Raw genomic sequence first — 15,717 nt, forward strand, 5'->3', positions numbered from 1 at the left:
GCCAGTTCTCATAACTGTTGCGCCATCTCTCCAGCCTGACCTGAACCCTTGATTTTCCTGGCTCCACCGTGTGTGAGTGCATGTGTGTGTTATCGTAGGTCTGCACACAAATAAAGTGCATGAGAGGCCGGAGGTTGATGTCAAATGTCTTCCCCAATCACTTCTCTGCACCTTATTTCTTCAAACAGTAACTGCACTCAGATGGCAGAGGCAGGCAGATCTCTGTGAGTTCAAGCCCAGCCTGGTTGCTGTAGCCAGTTCTAGACAGAGCTGTATACTAAAACTCTGTCTTTAAAAAAAAAAAAAGAGAGAGAGAGAGGGAGGGAGTTGGGAAATTAACTGAATTGTTTAGAGTGATTGCTTATCTTGCAGAAGGCCTGGATCTGAACCCCACATACAATGGGGTACAGTGCTACACTCCTGGGCACTCAGGAGGTAGACGCAGAGAATCAGAGAACCTCACTTGGCTCCATAGCAAACTGGAGGCCAGCCTGGGCTACATGGAGCAAGTCTAAATAACTAACAAAAAGAAGCAGGGATGTTTCTGAATGGTAGAGCACTTGCTCTGCATGTCTGAATCCCATGTCTAAGCCCAGTCGCCACATCCAGACTCACACAGACACGTAACCGACCCTTCACTTCCCCCCACACTGTCCACACCCACAGACACCCAGACATATACATATACCAACCTACCCTCACAGACACGCCCACCAATACCCACAGACACACATACACAGACAAAACAATGAAAATCAAATCTACTGGAAGATGGTGGCCCAAGCCTTTAATCCCAGCACTTTGGACTCAGAGGCAGTCTCTGAGTTCGAGGCCAGCCTGGTCTACATAGTGAATTACAGGACAGCCAGGACTACACAGAGAAACCCTGTTTCGAAGAACCAAAAACCAACAAAATAATAATAAAATTAATCAGTAAATAAATAAAATCTAAATATATACTCACAGGCCCCTAAAATTAACTGGGCTATTTAAGAACTACCCTCGGTACCAACTACACTATGGGTTACGAAGGCCTAAAGGATAAACTCAGAGCTACTGGGTCTCCCATGGCTAGAACCCATCAGCCTGTGAGCCCATAAACCGTCCTTTACCTTCGTGTAGCCTTAGCTACAGCCAAATGCAACTCCTTATTAATTTCAGGTATACTCCATCTTTTTTTTCTTCCCCTTTTGTGGTATTGAGAATGGGCCCAGGGCAGGCTTGTGTGAGTTCAGCAAGGACTTTACCACTGAGTCACACTCCCAGCTCTTCAATAGGGGATTCTGGGTAGCCTCTCTACTGCTGAGCCATACCTCCAGACTCTCATTGTCAAATTCTAGGCAAGCATTCAACTGAGCCGTGTCTTGGCCCACATTCATCTTTCTCATCTCCTAGCTTTTGCACCTGTCTTTGCCTCCACCAGGAATGTCAATCCCATGTGGATATGTCCTTCCCCCTGCAGCTGGCCCATGCAGCTGGAAGCAAACATTGGGGATCTTGAGTTCCAGATGTTCCAGCTGTGACTTCTCAGATTATTGATGGGACTGTCTGAAAAGCCATCCGCTGGCTGGACACACAAGGAAGCAGAGATGCAAATTGGCCTCCGGCCTGATGAATGGAGCAGGGGATGGAAGCCTGGGGATGGGGGTGCTGTACCGTTGCCCCTCCCCCCAGCACTGTCCTTCCTTCTTCTCTTCCCCCTGGGTAAGTGTTCGAAGTCAGCCCCTGCTGCTTCTTCGTAGCTCTCAGTTTCCCCCACTGTCCAGCTGTGGCGGGAGACCAGTCCTTGGAAGCAGAAAGATCAAAAGATCAAGGTCATCCTCAGCTACATACCAAGTTCTAGGTCAGCCTGGGCTACATGAGACCATGTTTGAAAACAACAAAAACAAGCCAGGCAGTGATGTAGTAAGTCTTCAGCAATACCAGTGCCCAGAAGGCAGAGCTAGGCTGATCGAAGCCAGCCGGGGCTTAAGCCAGGGCTACAAGAGAAACCCTATTTTGAAAAACAAACAAACAAAGCCCAACAACAACCAAAAGGAAAACAGGACAATCAAGATGGCTCAGTGGTGATGGTGCTTGTCACCAGCCTGGGCACCTGGGTTAGATCCCCAGAACCCACATGGTGGAGGGAGAGCCAACTCTCCAGGGTTGTCCTGTGGCTCAACATGTGCTGTGAGCATGCACACACCAGCAATCCTGCACACCGTTCATGGACATGACACGTCAAGGTGCAGACACACAAACACATATTTTATATATCATATTACATATAACAGTAATATATAATAATACAAAAAATATATTTATCATGTGCATATATGTGTGAACATAAACGTATGTATCGAAAGAAAAGTGTGACGAATGTTGGCCAAGGCCTGTAACCACAGCACCTATGCGGTAAAAGCAGGAGAGTAAAAAATTCAAGGCCAGCATCATCTACACAGCAAGTTCCAGGATACCCGGGCTATGTGACTCCAGATCAAGAAATCATTAAAAAGGGACTGGAGAATATGGCTTGCTGGGTAAGAGCCCTGGCATGTTTGCTCTTCCAGAGGACCGAAATTCAATTGTGACACCCTCATAATGGCGCACAAACATCTGTAACTTCAGTTCCAGGAGATCCAGTGCCCTCTTCTGGCCTCTGTCGGTACTGCATATGGGCAAAACACAAAATAAAAATAAAATTTAAAACAATCCCAAAATGGCCAGTGAGGTGGTTTGGCGGATAAAAGCGCGTGCAAGCCATCTGCGTTCAATTCCTGAACGCTGTCCTTTCACATCCACACGCATACACACCTGTGAATGCTACATTAAAATTTTAATTCTTCAGCGGTGGCGCACGCCTTGTAATCCCAGAACTCGGGAGGCAGAGGCAGGCGAATCTCTGAGTTGGAGATCAGCTTGGTCTATAACGTGAGTTCTAGGACAGATAGGGCTACACAGAGAAACCCTGTCTCAAAAAAAAAAAAAAGTAAAATAAATTAATTCTTAAAAAGAAACAAGATGCACCAAAGCGCTGCTTTGCAGAGACAAGACAAGCTTCCGGTGCTAAAACCCCTGCATGCAGCAGGGAGTGCTTAGGAGAGTTTGCTCGAGTAGACAAACGGGTCCGGGGCAGTGTGCGGTGGCCGATGGGCCACTGGAACAGGGAGGTCGATAAAGTGGTCCCCAAAGGAAATGATGAGGCCTTCGGGAAAGGAGGGGAGTTACGGTGAGACCCACGGGGAAGCTGGGCAGAGACTCACGGTGTCCCCCGCCCCACCCCTGTCTGTTTCAGCCAGCGCCCTCCAGCCCTCTCCACTGCCCTTTCCAGGTAGGTTCCGCCTCCCGCCTCATCGTGGAGACTCCCAAGCCAGCGCGGCCCACGTCGCACTGTAGTTGGCACTCCCCGTTCCCCATTGCCAGCTTGTGCCCCTTTTCACAGAGCTGAGGCTGGTGGGGGGCCCGAGCCGCTGCCGGGGGCGCCTGGAGGTCATGCACAGCGGCTCCTGGGGCAGCGTTTGCGACGACGACTGGGACGTGGTGGATGCTAACGTGGTATGCCGTCAGCTGGGCTGCGGCCTGGCGCTGCCGGTGCCCCGGCCCCTAGCCTTCGGCCAGGGCAGAGGCCCCATTTTCCTGGACAACGTGGAGTGCCGCGGGCAGGAGGCTTCTCTGAGCGAGTGTGGCAGCAGGGGCTGGGGCGTCCACAACTGCTTCCACTATGAGGACGTGGCGGTGCTTTGTGACGGTGAGTGAAGGAGGGGCGCAGGCTCGGGCCAGCTCCTGGGGAGTGCGTGAAGGAGGGCGCAGGCTCGGGCCAGCTCCTGGGGAGTGAAGGAGGCGCAGGCTCGGGCCAGCTCCTGGGGAGTGAAGGAGGGCGCAGGCTCGGGCGAGCTCCTGGACTACGAGCAGGGTTCTAGGCAAGTGGTTTACCACTGAGCCTGTCCCCTTCCCTCCATTTTTTTATTTGTTTGTCTATCTTTTTATAAATGTATTATGTTAGCCAATGTTCTGGATGCATGTACACCTGCACACCAGAAGAGGGCACCAGATTGCTGCGGATTGAACTCAGGACCTCTGGGAGAGCAGCCAGTGCTCTTAACCTCTGAGCCACCTCTTCAGGCCTTCTGTCATTTTGTCTGTCTAGCTATCTGTCAGTCAGTCTGTCTGTCTTAGATGAATTCTCATACAGGCCATCCTGGCCTGGAACACCTGATTCTCCTTCCTCCACCTGCTAAATGCTGGAATTACAGGCTTGCACCACCACAGCAGGCTTACTCACACCCCCACACACACACATTTTATATACTAGACCACCGGGGTCGCCCTGGCCGAGAGCTCTCCTGAATTTAGAGCTGCAACAGAAAGAAAGTCAGAGAAACCTGAGAACCATTATCTAGCAGGCAAGCTTTATGAAAACACAAGCTGTAGTTGCCGCCTAGAGTTTCTGATTCTGCAGGTCTGGAGTGGGGCCTGAGAATTTAGTGTTTGTAATGAGCTCTGCAGGTATGTCAACTGCTTGAGAACTGGGTTTAAGAGACTGGAGAGATGGCTCCCCAGGTAAGAGTACTTGCTGCTTTTCTAGAAGACCCAGGTTTCATTCCCAGCACCCACATGGTAGCTCATAGCCATCCAGAGTGCTTCTGAACTCTGCAGACATGAGGCATGTACTTGGTACATGAACATACATGCACACAAAGCACTCAGGCACATGAAATAAATCAGTCTAAAATACGTATTAGAACCAACCAATAAATAATACAAAGAGCGATAGACAGCACCACTCACACACACACACTCAAAAAAAAAATTGATGAGCTGGGCCTTTAGACAGGCATGGTGACACATACCTATCTTACAGGCATTTGGGAGATAAGAGGATCAGAAGTTCAAGGTCATTCTTAGCCACATAGCAAGTATGGGACCAGACAATATGCAGATGAGCTACCTGGTCTTGGAAGCAGGTAGCTGAGGGCTCTAGACACCTGACCCTCCCATGCTGTGCATGAGGGTGCAGAACAGAGAGATCTCTACGTCTCTGCTTCCTCTGCAGAATTCCTGCACACACAGCCCCCAACAAGGAAGGTGTTGGCCAGCATACCACCCCCCACAGCCCTCCAAAATGGGAAAGGTAAGTCACGGTGGGAGCTTGGTAGAGGGGGGGGGGGAGCCTCATGTCTGCACTGTAGTAACAAGGACCCTCTTGAGAAACAGTAGAGGGATGAAGCCTAGAGGCGGGTCCCATCTACCAGGAGGGCGGGGAGGGCTTCATGGAAGAAGAGGTGAGGCAGCTACATCTTGCAAAGTGAGGGTTTTGGGGGGCAGCTGTGCATGACGAACAGGCATATTCTAGAAGGCCTGTAGAGCAGGGACAGGAAAGAGGAGGCTGGTTTTGGGTCAGGATGACACAATCTAAACCCCTTTAGCCCCACAATCCAATTGTCTGAACTGTCAGAAGGCCTGGTCAATGGGGTGGGCTGACTAGCGTGGCCCTCCTGGGGTTTTGGTTCTACGGCCCATGGAGCTGTCCCCGGGGAGGCCCAGTGCGTTAAGGAAGTGGATGAAAATGCCTCCTCGTGGCCCTGTAAGATGCTGCTTTCCCACCCCTCTCCATCCACCAGGCGAGGGCAGCGTGCGCCTGGTGGGCGGCGCCGGGCCTTGTCAAGGCCGAGTGGAGATTCTGCATGGCGGCCTGTGGGGCACGGTGTGCGATGATGACTGGGGGCTGCCGGACGCCGCCGTGGTCTGCCGCCAGCTCGGGTGCGGGGCCGCGTTAGCCGCCACCACTAACGCCTTTTTCGGCTATGGAACCGGGCATATCCTGCTGGACAACGTTCACTGCGAAGGTGGTGAGCCCCACCTGGCAGCCTGCCAGAGCCTGGGCTGGGGCGTGCACAACTGTGGACACCACGAGGATGCTGGGGCGCTCTGTGCAGGTGCCAGGGGCACGGGGGGCGGGTCCTTTCGAAGGAGGAAGGGTGGGAAGAGGAACTGGAAGAGGCTGACTGAGGGCTGGATGGGAAAAGGCGTTTGGCTAACTGTACTTTCCAGATCTCTCAGGAAAGGCTCTGAAATTACCTGTACTATTGCCCTGGGGAAACAACTCAGTATAACCCTCATCCTCACACACGCTGCATAGACCATCGTAGTATTCCTCTGTTACTAAGAATGCTTCCAGAATTTTCTAGCCATTTCCAAGTATTCTTCATGGACTATTCAGATTGCTCCCTCAAAGAATACGTTCAAAATAATTAAGCACAGAACCCAGGCCAGCTATCTGAAATCCTGAGGATCTAATAATAGAGTATTTCCCCACATGGACCAAATTCTCCAATTTGGGAGGTGTTTTCAGCAAATAAGATGTCGGCATTGGGGCATAGGATGTAGGGGAGTTGAAGGAAGGAGTGCTTACTTAGCATACATGAAGCCCTGGGTTTGCTCTCCAGCCCCGCATAAACCGGGCAAACTGACATACCTATAGTCCAGTACTCAGGACGTTAGCCATAATGATTGTGGGTATCCCTACTATCCGAGGCCAGCCCGGGCTACATAAAACCATGTCCAAGGTGGGGAAGGGGCTAGGCCTGGTGGTACATACCCTTAATCTCAGCTCTTAGGAGGTACTTGCCGGCTGTTTTCTGAGTTCAAGGCCAAACAGGGCTTTGATGAGACCTGCCTCAAAGTAAAATAAAATAGAGGTGATTTTTGTCTGGTTGACGCAGGCTCTCGCTCTTGCCCGGCTGGCCTCTAATATGTGATGATCCTCTTATATCGGCCTCCCTAGATTACAGGCACTAGCCACCACACCCAGCCAAACAGATGGGTTACTGTTGCTCTTAGATGCAGAGGAATTGAACCCAAAACCTGTGTATGTAAACCAGATACTCTGTCACTGGGCTCAGTACACCCTCAGCCCAGCAAATAAGGCTGATAGGGCCACACCACCACTTCTCAAATGGACTCTGTTCTCTTAGCTGGAAAGTATTTCTAGCAAACCAAAGGCATCATTCCCAGCTTACAGATGGAACAGCTGAGATCCGAAGAGGCGTCCAGAGCCCTCGTAGAATCACAACTGATCTTGCTCAGTGGAGTTCATGCTCCCTCCCCTTTTCTGGCCTCATTTTATCTATGGTGTAGGATAAAGATTCTTCAGTCCTTTCTTTTAGCCTAGCCTTGAACTCAGTACTGAAAGGGTGACTATTTTAAAAGGAACTTTAAAGGTTCAGTTGTTGTCTCAAAGCCTTACTGCCTCTCTCTGCTAACCCAGATCTAGTCCTGGAAGCTTCTGGCCTCTGTAGAATCTAACCGAGGCCTAGAACGTTTTCAGCCTCTCAGACTTACTGCTTAATAAGCTCACACTTTCCTGTTCTTACTGAGCTCTGTTTCAGCTGGTTCAGCTCAGCTGTTCTGGCTCAAACTCTCTCTTGGCTGACTTATTCAGTCTGCCTTCTCTCTTGACCTCAAACTGCTCTACTCTTCTGGCTCCTTTTCATTCTCTGGCTCCTGTGTTCACCTGTGTCTATCATGCTCTCTCATTCAACATCTCTGTAGAATTCTCTCAGTAAAACTGCCTCCTCTCTCTAGCCTCTGTGTCGCTCTTTTAAGCAGCTCCTGGTCCTCCTGCCTCCACCTCCAAAGTGCTGGGATTACAGGCTTGTATGGCCACACCCATTTTATGTGATGCTAGGGTGGACCTAGGGCCTCATGCCTGCTAGGCAAGCACTCTATCAACTGAGCTACATCCCAGCATAAAACTGGCTTTTTCTGTAAGTCCTTTAGAAATTAGTATAGAGGCCCTTAGTTGGGAAAGCTCTCCATCTTTCTGCTTTGTACACATTAAGCTTTTAAGAACACTGGACACAGAAATGAAGGCATGAACAGACCTACATACATCTGTGTACCACACCTAAGTTAGTACTGTCAAAGCTGGGCAGGGCTCTACATCCTAGCAGGGCTCCCAGCCCTGGAACTGACCCTTCTGTCTTCTCTCCTGCTCCAGTTCTGAACCCTCCAACTTTCACAGCCCTGCCTCCCTCTGTCACTCAAGAAGACTGGGTGTGGCACACTGAGCCAGGAGGTAAAGAGCCTGCCCTCCTAGCTGGGTTGGGACTGGTAGGGGTGGGAACTAAGAAAGCTCTTCTAGACACACAGGAAAGGGACAAATGGTAGAGACGGGGTGAGAAGAGATGAGCAGGGATGACACCCAGAGCTCTGAAGAATCAAGGCTGGATAAGAGACTTGTTGTGAATCAAAGTCAGGTGTGATGGCAACACTCAGGAGGCAGAGGCAATCGGATCTCTGTGAGTTGGAGGTCAGCCTGGTCTACAAAGCGAATCTAGTACAGCCAAGGCTATACAGAGAAACCCTGTCTTAAACGTACCCCCCACCCCCCAAAAAAGAGCACGAGTTAAATTAGGGGTTGCTGCTGAGGTAGGGAACCGAGAGGCCATGTGAGGGAATTCAAATCAGGAATCAAGGTTAGAAGTAAGTTTGGAATTAGAGCTGCAGCCATCGGTGTGATTAAATTACTATAATTAGGATTCGGGAGTTGAGGGATGTAACTCAGGTGACCGAGTGTTTGCCTATCAAGAGCAAGTCCAGTGTTTTCATCCCCAGCAGCGCCTAAACCAGCCACGGTGGGTCACACCAAACTGCCGTCAGCTTTGGAGTTCAAAGCCCACTGAAGCTACACAGCAAGAGCTTGTCTCAAAACCCAAGATTTTAATCCTAGCACTGGGGAAGCAGAGCTCTGCGGGTCTGAGATCAGCTCAGTTTACCTAGTGAGTTCCAGGCAAGCCAAGGCTACATACCGCGAGCCTGTAGTTTGTAGAGAAGGGGGTGTAAAAACTCAAAATGTGTTTATTACTCGGCAGACAGTGCAGTGACTCTGGGATTGAGGCAGAGTGAGCCGTGGGTGTGGTATATGGTCTTCTCGCGTCTTTCCAAGGCTCCCTTGTCTCCACAGCTACAGGAGTCGGTGCCCTGCCTTCCAGAGATACCGTGAAGGTCACCACAGCAGCCTGGGCCTCCGGGAAGAAAAGTAAGTGGCCCTACGGGGGCGCCGCCGTGGGTGGGCGCGGGTGGGACGCTGGCTGGCTGCAGTACGGAGCCTGCAGCCGCAGCCCAGCACTCAGGCACCGGCCTGTGCGCCCCGCAGGCGGTAGGCTGCGGCTGGTGGGCGGCCCGAGCCCGTGCCGCGGCCGCGTGGAGGTGCTGTACGCCGGGGGCTGGGGCACCGTGTGCGACGACGACTGGGACTTCGCGGACGCGCGCGTGGCCTGTCGCGAGGCGGGCTGCGGGCCCGCGCTCGGCGCCACGGGCCTCGGTCATTTTGGTTATGGCCGAGGCCCTGTGCTGCTGGACAACGTAGGCTGCACCGGTACCGAGGCCCGCCTCAGCGACTGCTTCCACCTGGGCTGGGGCCAGCACAACTGCGGCCATCACGAAGACGCGGGAGCGCTGTGCGCAGGTGAAGCTGTGGCGCGGGAGGGGTGGAGTCCCAGGAGCGACTGTCCGGGCGAAAGGGAAGGGTATGTGGGCGGGCACACCATGAAGAAGGGGCGGAGCAGCGGGGCGAGGCAGGCGCGGTCCTGCGCATGCGCCCACAGGCCATGTGGGCGGGGCCGAATCAGGAGAGGGGCTGGGTCTCGCGTGGGGGCGGAGCACAAAGCGGCTGAGCCGCGCGGTTGGTGGGACCCCGCTGCCCTGTGGGCGGGGCCTCTCGAAGCACTCACAGCGGGAGTGGGGCCGGGTCTGCAGGAGGCCTGGGCGAAACCTGCGTAGCGTTCAGGGCGGCTCCAAGATTGGGAAGACACTCACTGCCTTGTGGGTGGGGTGGTCTGGGGAATAGGCGTGGCCTCGCAGCAGGCGCCGCAGTGAAGGGTAGACGGGGGCTGCTGGGGAGTAGGCGTGGCAATCTCTGCTGCACTGCAGCGGGAGTGTGTGGCGCAGAGTCGGGTAGCCGGACCCTCGGGCGCTCAGCGGCTGCGCGGTAGGGCCGTGGCCGGAAGGGCGAGGCCTCTGCAGGGAGAGAAGAGGGCGCGGCTGAGGGAGGATTCCTGTTGTGATATCAGATTTGTAAAGAGCTGTGTTGGTTATTCCCTCCCTGCTGAGTCAAGGTTCTCTACTACTAGAGAAGCAGGTGAAACGGACTACTTTCCCAAAGCTGGCTTTTGACTTTTCAGAACTATCAATGAAAAAAGGGCGTTTGCAAAGCCTGGCGGGACATTGTCAATTCCTTCTATTCGTTGCTTGCTGCAGAAAGTGCTATCTCCACCTTTATTTGATGCCCAGGCTCACGAGAACAGTTCTTCAAGGTTCTTTCTGTACAACCTGGGTAAGGTAGGAAATGTGAACTGGCTCTAAGCAGCATGTTCCCCAATATGACAGCCATCTCTTTTTTTTTTTTTTTTTTTTTCCTGCCCTTGACTGAGCCAGGCCCAGAGGAGCTGGGACTCCAGGTCCAGCAGGTTGGTTCTGAGACCACCCGAATGCCCAGCCCTTGGCCCAGAGATGGTAGGTGTCTATTGCCACTGGAAATGAGGTTGGAATTTTGAGTGGAAAAGGTGGGCTGGGCGAGGTGGCGCACGCCCGTAGTCCCAGCACTAGGGAGGCAGAGGCAGGCAGATCTCTGTGAGTTCCTGACATGCCTGGTCTACAAAGAGAGTTTCAGGATAGCCAAAGCTGTTACAAAAAGAAACTCTGTCTCGAAAAAACAAAAACAAACAAAAAGATGGACCTGGATTGAGAAAGGGCCAAACTTGGATTATTGATCAAGTCATACAACACTTGTCTCAGGCCTCATCAATGGGAGTAAAATACCCAGGGTGAAGGAGGTGGTTTGAACTTTAGAGCAGTCTAGAACTGAGGGTGGCAAGCTGAGGCTGTTGCTCAGTGGGTAACGTGCTTGTCTAGCCTGCAGGAGCGTCAGGTTCGGTCATCCATGGGCCAGCCCTTTCTGACCCCCAGCCTTTATCTCCAACACAGAGTACCGTATAAATTGAAGCACCCTGTAATCCCAACACTTGGGAGTCTAAGGAAGAAAATTCAGGAGTTCAAGGCCAGCTTTGTCTAAACCATAGCTACATGCCAGGTTTGAAGCCTGCCTGGGTCTCAAAACACTAAAACAACCTAGAGATTTCTCCATTTGGGATTAAAATGAAGGAATGATAATTCTGTTGAAGCAAACAATGAGAGAATACAGAATTAGCCATGATGGTCCATGGCTTTCATCCCAGCATTCTGGAGACTTGGTTTGGAAGGATAGTGAATTCAAGGCCAGCTGGGTCCATATACAAAGGCTCTACCTTAAGGAAAAACAAAAATAAATATGAAAAGTAAAAAATTATCCTAGAGAATCCAGGTGTGGAAGCAGAGACAGTAAACTCTGGGGAATAGGTTAAGATATGATTACAGTTTCCAAATAGCTAGCCTGTGGCTAAGGTGCTGAGACTGTGTCACTGCATATAGCTCTGGTTGAGCTAATGTTTGCTATGTGGACCAGGCTGGCCTCCAAGTCACATAGATCCACCTGCCTCTGCCTCCCTAGTGCTGGGATTAAAGCGTGCATGTGCCATCGTGTCCAGCATTTTTTCTTTATTTGTGTCAGTGTCTATTTCTGTTGTATGTGCATGCATGTGTTCACATACTCTAAACAAAAAACAGTATGAATGTGAAGGTCAGAGGACAACCTGTGGGAATTAGTCTCCTCACTCCACCAGATGGGTCTTGGGGATAGAACTCAAGTTATCCGGCTTGGTGGCAACTGTCCTCAACCATTGAGCCATCTCTTGGGTCCCATGAGCCCATGGGTTTTTGTTTGTTTGTTTGTTTTTGATTGATTTATTATTTATACAGTGTTCTGCCTGCTACTGTGCCTGCACAACAGAAGAGGGCACCAGATCTCATATAGATGTTTGAGCCACCATGTGGTTGCTGGGATTTGAACTCACACAGGCAGTGTTCTTAACCTCTGAGCCAGCTCTCCAGCCCTGACCCCAGGTTCTTCTCTCCAACACAGGGCACCTCCGCCTGGTTAGTGGAACCCACCGATGTGAAGGGCGTGTAGAGCTTTTCCTAGGACAGCGGTGGGGCACTGTTTGCGATGATGCCTGGGACCTACGGGCAGCCATTGTCCTGTGCCGTCAGCTGGGATGTGGCCAGGCTCTGGAAGCCCCTGGCGAGGCCCACTTTGGTCCAGGCCAAGGCCCCATCCTCTTGGACAATGTCAAATGCCGAGGAGATGAGAGCACCTTGTTACTGTGCTCTCATATCCGCTGGGATGTCCACAACTGTGACCACAGTGAGGATGCCAGTGTCCTGTGCCAGCCATTGTGACTCAGCTGGCTCTGCTCCCGAATCGAATCGTCTCCTATGAGGAACTGCCCCTCCTTGTCTGGGATGCCCTCCTTGATTTTCTGCAGTTCCTGGTGCCCCTTTCTCTCCTTGCATGGGGGACGCTGCATTACAGTGCCTGCCCCCCTCTTACTGCGTGACCTCAGGCTGTTGTCACCTGCTGGAGGCCCAGGACAGTGAACATAGCAATGTTTTGCTCAGCCAAAACAGAAAATGTGGAAGAATGCCTCACTTCTCTTTGGGGGAACTCTTACATAGTACCCCCTGACCTTTCCTCTCTCCACCCATATCCATGAGGCTTGGGCTCTCTGTAAATGCCTTCAAACCCCTCCAATGACCTATCTTGATCTTCCCCCAAAAGAAGGGAGGCAGAAGGGGTATTCTTTTTCTATAGAGTGGCAGGGGACTGCAGAAGGTCCTAGGCTATCACCCTCCCTGCTGGGTGACGACCTGGACTCAGATGGTGCTCAGCTGAACAAGGGGGCTGCAGGGGTCAAAGCAGGGACAGGAGGAGCCCTTCCTGTGGCATCTCTGGTTTCCAATGTCCCTGGGCACAGAGCCTCCACTTTGCAGTAGCAAAGAAACCTGGAGCCACTATTCATAGGTGCCAAGTCAATAAAGCATTATCTCCTGGTCTTTTAACTGAGGTCATTGTCTGAGAACCTGTACCATAGCAGCTGGAAAGACTCCAAGAAGGACTTTCTGGAGAAAACCAGCATAGAAGTGAAAGGCTGTGGTCCAGGAGCGTCATCCAGTTCTCCACATTCTCTACATCATAGCCCGGAAATGCTGAATCACCATGGCAAGTCTCAGGCCCCTAGAGGAGCTTCTGGTCCTCTTCTCCATTCTATTCCACACCCACAAATCTAGATCCAGGAAAAGAAAGGAAGTCCAGCGTGCTGTGCTGGTGCATGTCTGTGGTCCCTGTACTGGGAGAGAGGGGGCTGAGGAAGGAAGAATGCTGTGAGTTCCAGACCAGCCATAGCTGCACTGTGAGAGAACCTGACTGAACAAGCTCAGAAAATAAAATGACAAAAACCAAAAGCAACTTTTACTCTGGTAATACACACTTGTGATAATAACTCTTTAAAGCATTCACAGGCAGGAGGAACATCCTCAACTATATAACCATTCAAGATGAGCCTGGGCTACAAAAAAGACCTGGGCCCAGGACCCTGCCTGGATTGGTGGTGACAGAAATATATAATCCCAGCATTTACATGCTGAAACAGGTGGATTAGGAGTTTAAGGCAGCCTGGGCTTCTAAAGAGGCCCCACCACCTTCCTCCCTTTCCCCACCTATGATTTTCTAGGTTCATTCTGTGTGTGTGTTGTTAGGTTTTCAAGACAAGTTTTTCCTGTGTGGCCCTGGCTGTCCCAGAACTCACTCAGTAGATCAGGCTAGCCTCAAATTCAGAGCTCCACCTTTCCCTGCCTTCTGAGGGCTGTGGTTAAAGGTATGAGCCACTACACCTGGCACAAATTTTCCTGCCCCCTTGTTGCCTTTGCTGTTTGCTGATGCTTCGTTTAGCCTCCATTTCTGCTTGCTTGGTTTTTTGTTTTGTTTTTGCGAGACTTGGGATTGAACCTACGACCTAATTCACAGAAGGCAAGGACTCTACCACTAAGCCACAACTCCAAATCTGCTCCCCCCCCCCAAGATGTGTGTGTCTTGAAAAACCAAACCAAAAAACAACAACAAACAAAAACGAAGATATCAGGCATTATGTCCTGTCACTCTTGTATTCCTGAGAAATAGGGTCTCTCGCTGAACCCAGAGCTGTTAAAGGCCTGCAAATTCCAGGAGTCCTTCTGTCTGTCTCAGCTGTCTGTGTCAAAGTTACAGTCATCCTCTTTTACTCCTGGGTGCTGGGATCTGAACTCAGATCCTCAACTTTACACAATAATCGGTCCTACCCACTAAGCCATCTCTCCAGCCTCTTATTTTGTTAGATTTAAAACTTTTGTGTGTGTGTGTAAGGGTCTTGTATGTTGTCCACATGTGCCTGTGTTTACCAAGGGCAGAAAGCATTGGAGCCCCTGGTACCAGAATTAATGATGGTTGTGAACAACCTCACGTAGGTGCCCGGAACTGAACTCTTAACTGCTGAGCCATCTCTCAGCCCCTCTTATCTTAAAAATAAAATTATTACAAGCACGTGTGTGGTAGATTTCACGTCACAGGAGTTCTCCTTCCACCACATGGGTCCCAAAGACTCCTGAAAGTGCTTTTACCCACTGAACCATCTCGTCCCCAGCCCCTCCTCACCATCTATGCCGTCATCACTGAGACATGAAGTCCTGTCTCTGTGCTCCTGAGGATGACAGGAAGTTCGGTCCTCCTTCCCAAGTGCAGCTCGCTAGCCTTCTGTGTCTATTTGTTGTTACCTGTCTGACAACTTGAGCAGGAGCCACACATTGAGGACCGAGAGATTAGCACAGAACGAGGCAGCTGTGATTGACTTCCCGTGAGGTCAGACTCCAAACTTCCAGGGTCTTCCTGCTCACAGGCATTACCCCGGAAGTGTTCTGTGCAAATGGAGGCAACAAAAAGTCCACGTTTTCCTGGACCACCAAAAAACATCAGGGGCCAGGTGTTGGGATTCCGTTTTGAGTCCCACAAGCCTCGATGGCCAGGACACGGTCAGGATAGGACGTGACGTGGCTCGGCCCTACCGACCCCTCCAGTCACCTCCTGAGTCACCGCAGGCGCTCAAAAGAGGGCCCGCCCTGGGTCGGAAGCGAGCCACGCCTCTACCTATTTGAAGGATTCTGATTGGACAGCTCAGCAACCGGTTTAGCCAGTCACAGCAAAGTGCAGGTTAGGGCGGGGTGGGGGTGGAAAGGGTCGTTAAGCCGCCCTCTTTGAGACCCACCCCTCCGTCTGGGAGGGTCCTGGCTTGGGGAGAGGTCTAGGTCTGGTCTGGCAATGGGCTTGAGTCTTGTGGGCAGTCCGTACAGGGAAAGGAAGGTCAAGCGTTCCCAAGGGACGTGTTGAGGCGACATTTTCAGTCCCTGCAGACATTCGCTGCTTACCCAGAGCATTTACTAACAACCCCTGGGCCAAAGGGCTGCTTTTCTTCCCCCTTCCCTTTTTAAAATGTTTTAGTCAAGGTCTCACGTAGTCCAGGCTGCCTTCCAACTTGTTACATAGCTAGCGATGACCTTGAATTTTGCTCCTTCCTCCTCCACCCACCACCCCAAGGCTGGGATTACCGGCGTGCCCGCCACTGCTCTTGTACGGAATGCTGAGGAACCCAGAACTTCATGTGTGCTAAGCAAGCACTCTACCAACTGAGCTATATCCGAAATCCTTCTACTGTCGTGTTCATGAAGGACAATTTGGTTGGTTGGTTGGTTCTGTTTTTTCCAGACAGGGCT

General features: G+C 51.5%; 1 protein-coding gene across 1 annotated transcript; it reads left to right on the forward strand.

Moving 5' to 3' along the window:
* The first annotated feature begins 1,538 nt into the window (after positions 1-1,538).
* Ssc4d (scavenger receptor cysteine rich family member with 4 domains) lies at positions 1,539-13,369 on the forward strand. The gene is made up of 10 exons (XM_055606162.1): positions 1,539-1,704; positions 3,278-3,313; positions 3,425-3,730; positions 5,036-5,113; positions 5,604-5,918; positions 7,982-8,059; positions 8,948-9,022; positions 9,140-9,451; positions 10,420-10,497; positions 12,002-13,369. Exons 1-10 carry the CDS (start codon positions 1,539-1,541, stop codon positions 12,316-12,318), a joined length of 1,761 nt encoding a protein of 586 aa, XP_055462137.1. The 3' UTR covers positions 12,319-13,369.
* Positions 13,370-15,717: the final 2,348 nt, after the last annotated feature.

This window comes from Psammomys obesus, unplaced genomic scaffold (genome assembly GCF_907164565.1).
Source record: "Psammomys obesus unplaced genomic scaffold, mPsaObe1.curated_primary_1811, whole genome shotgun sequence".
Lineage (NCBI taxonomy): Eukaryota > Metazoa > Chordata > Mammalia > Rodentia > Muridae > Psammomys > Psammomys obesus.

Bases quoted from the DNA above. Each gene is read 5' to 3' on its own strand.
- Ssc4d (XM_055606162.1), top strand. From the start codon at position 1,539: ATGGGACTGTCTGAAAAGCCATCCGCTGGCTGGACACACAAGGAAGCA. The intron at 8,060-8,947 runs GTAAAGAGCCTG...TTGTCTCCACAG, and splicing joins GTGGCACACTGAGCCAGGAG to CTACAGGAGTCGGTGCCCTG. The intron at 10,498-12,001 runs GTAGGTGTCTAT...TCTCCAACACAG, and splicing joins CAGCCCTTGGCCCAGAGATG to GGCACCTCCGCCTGGTTAGT.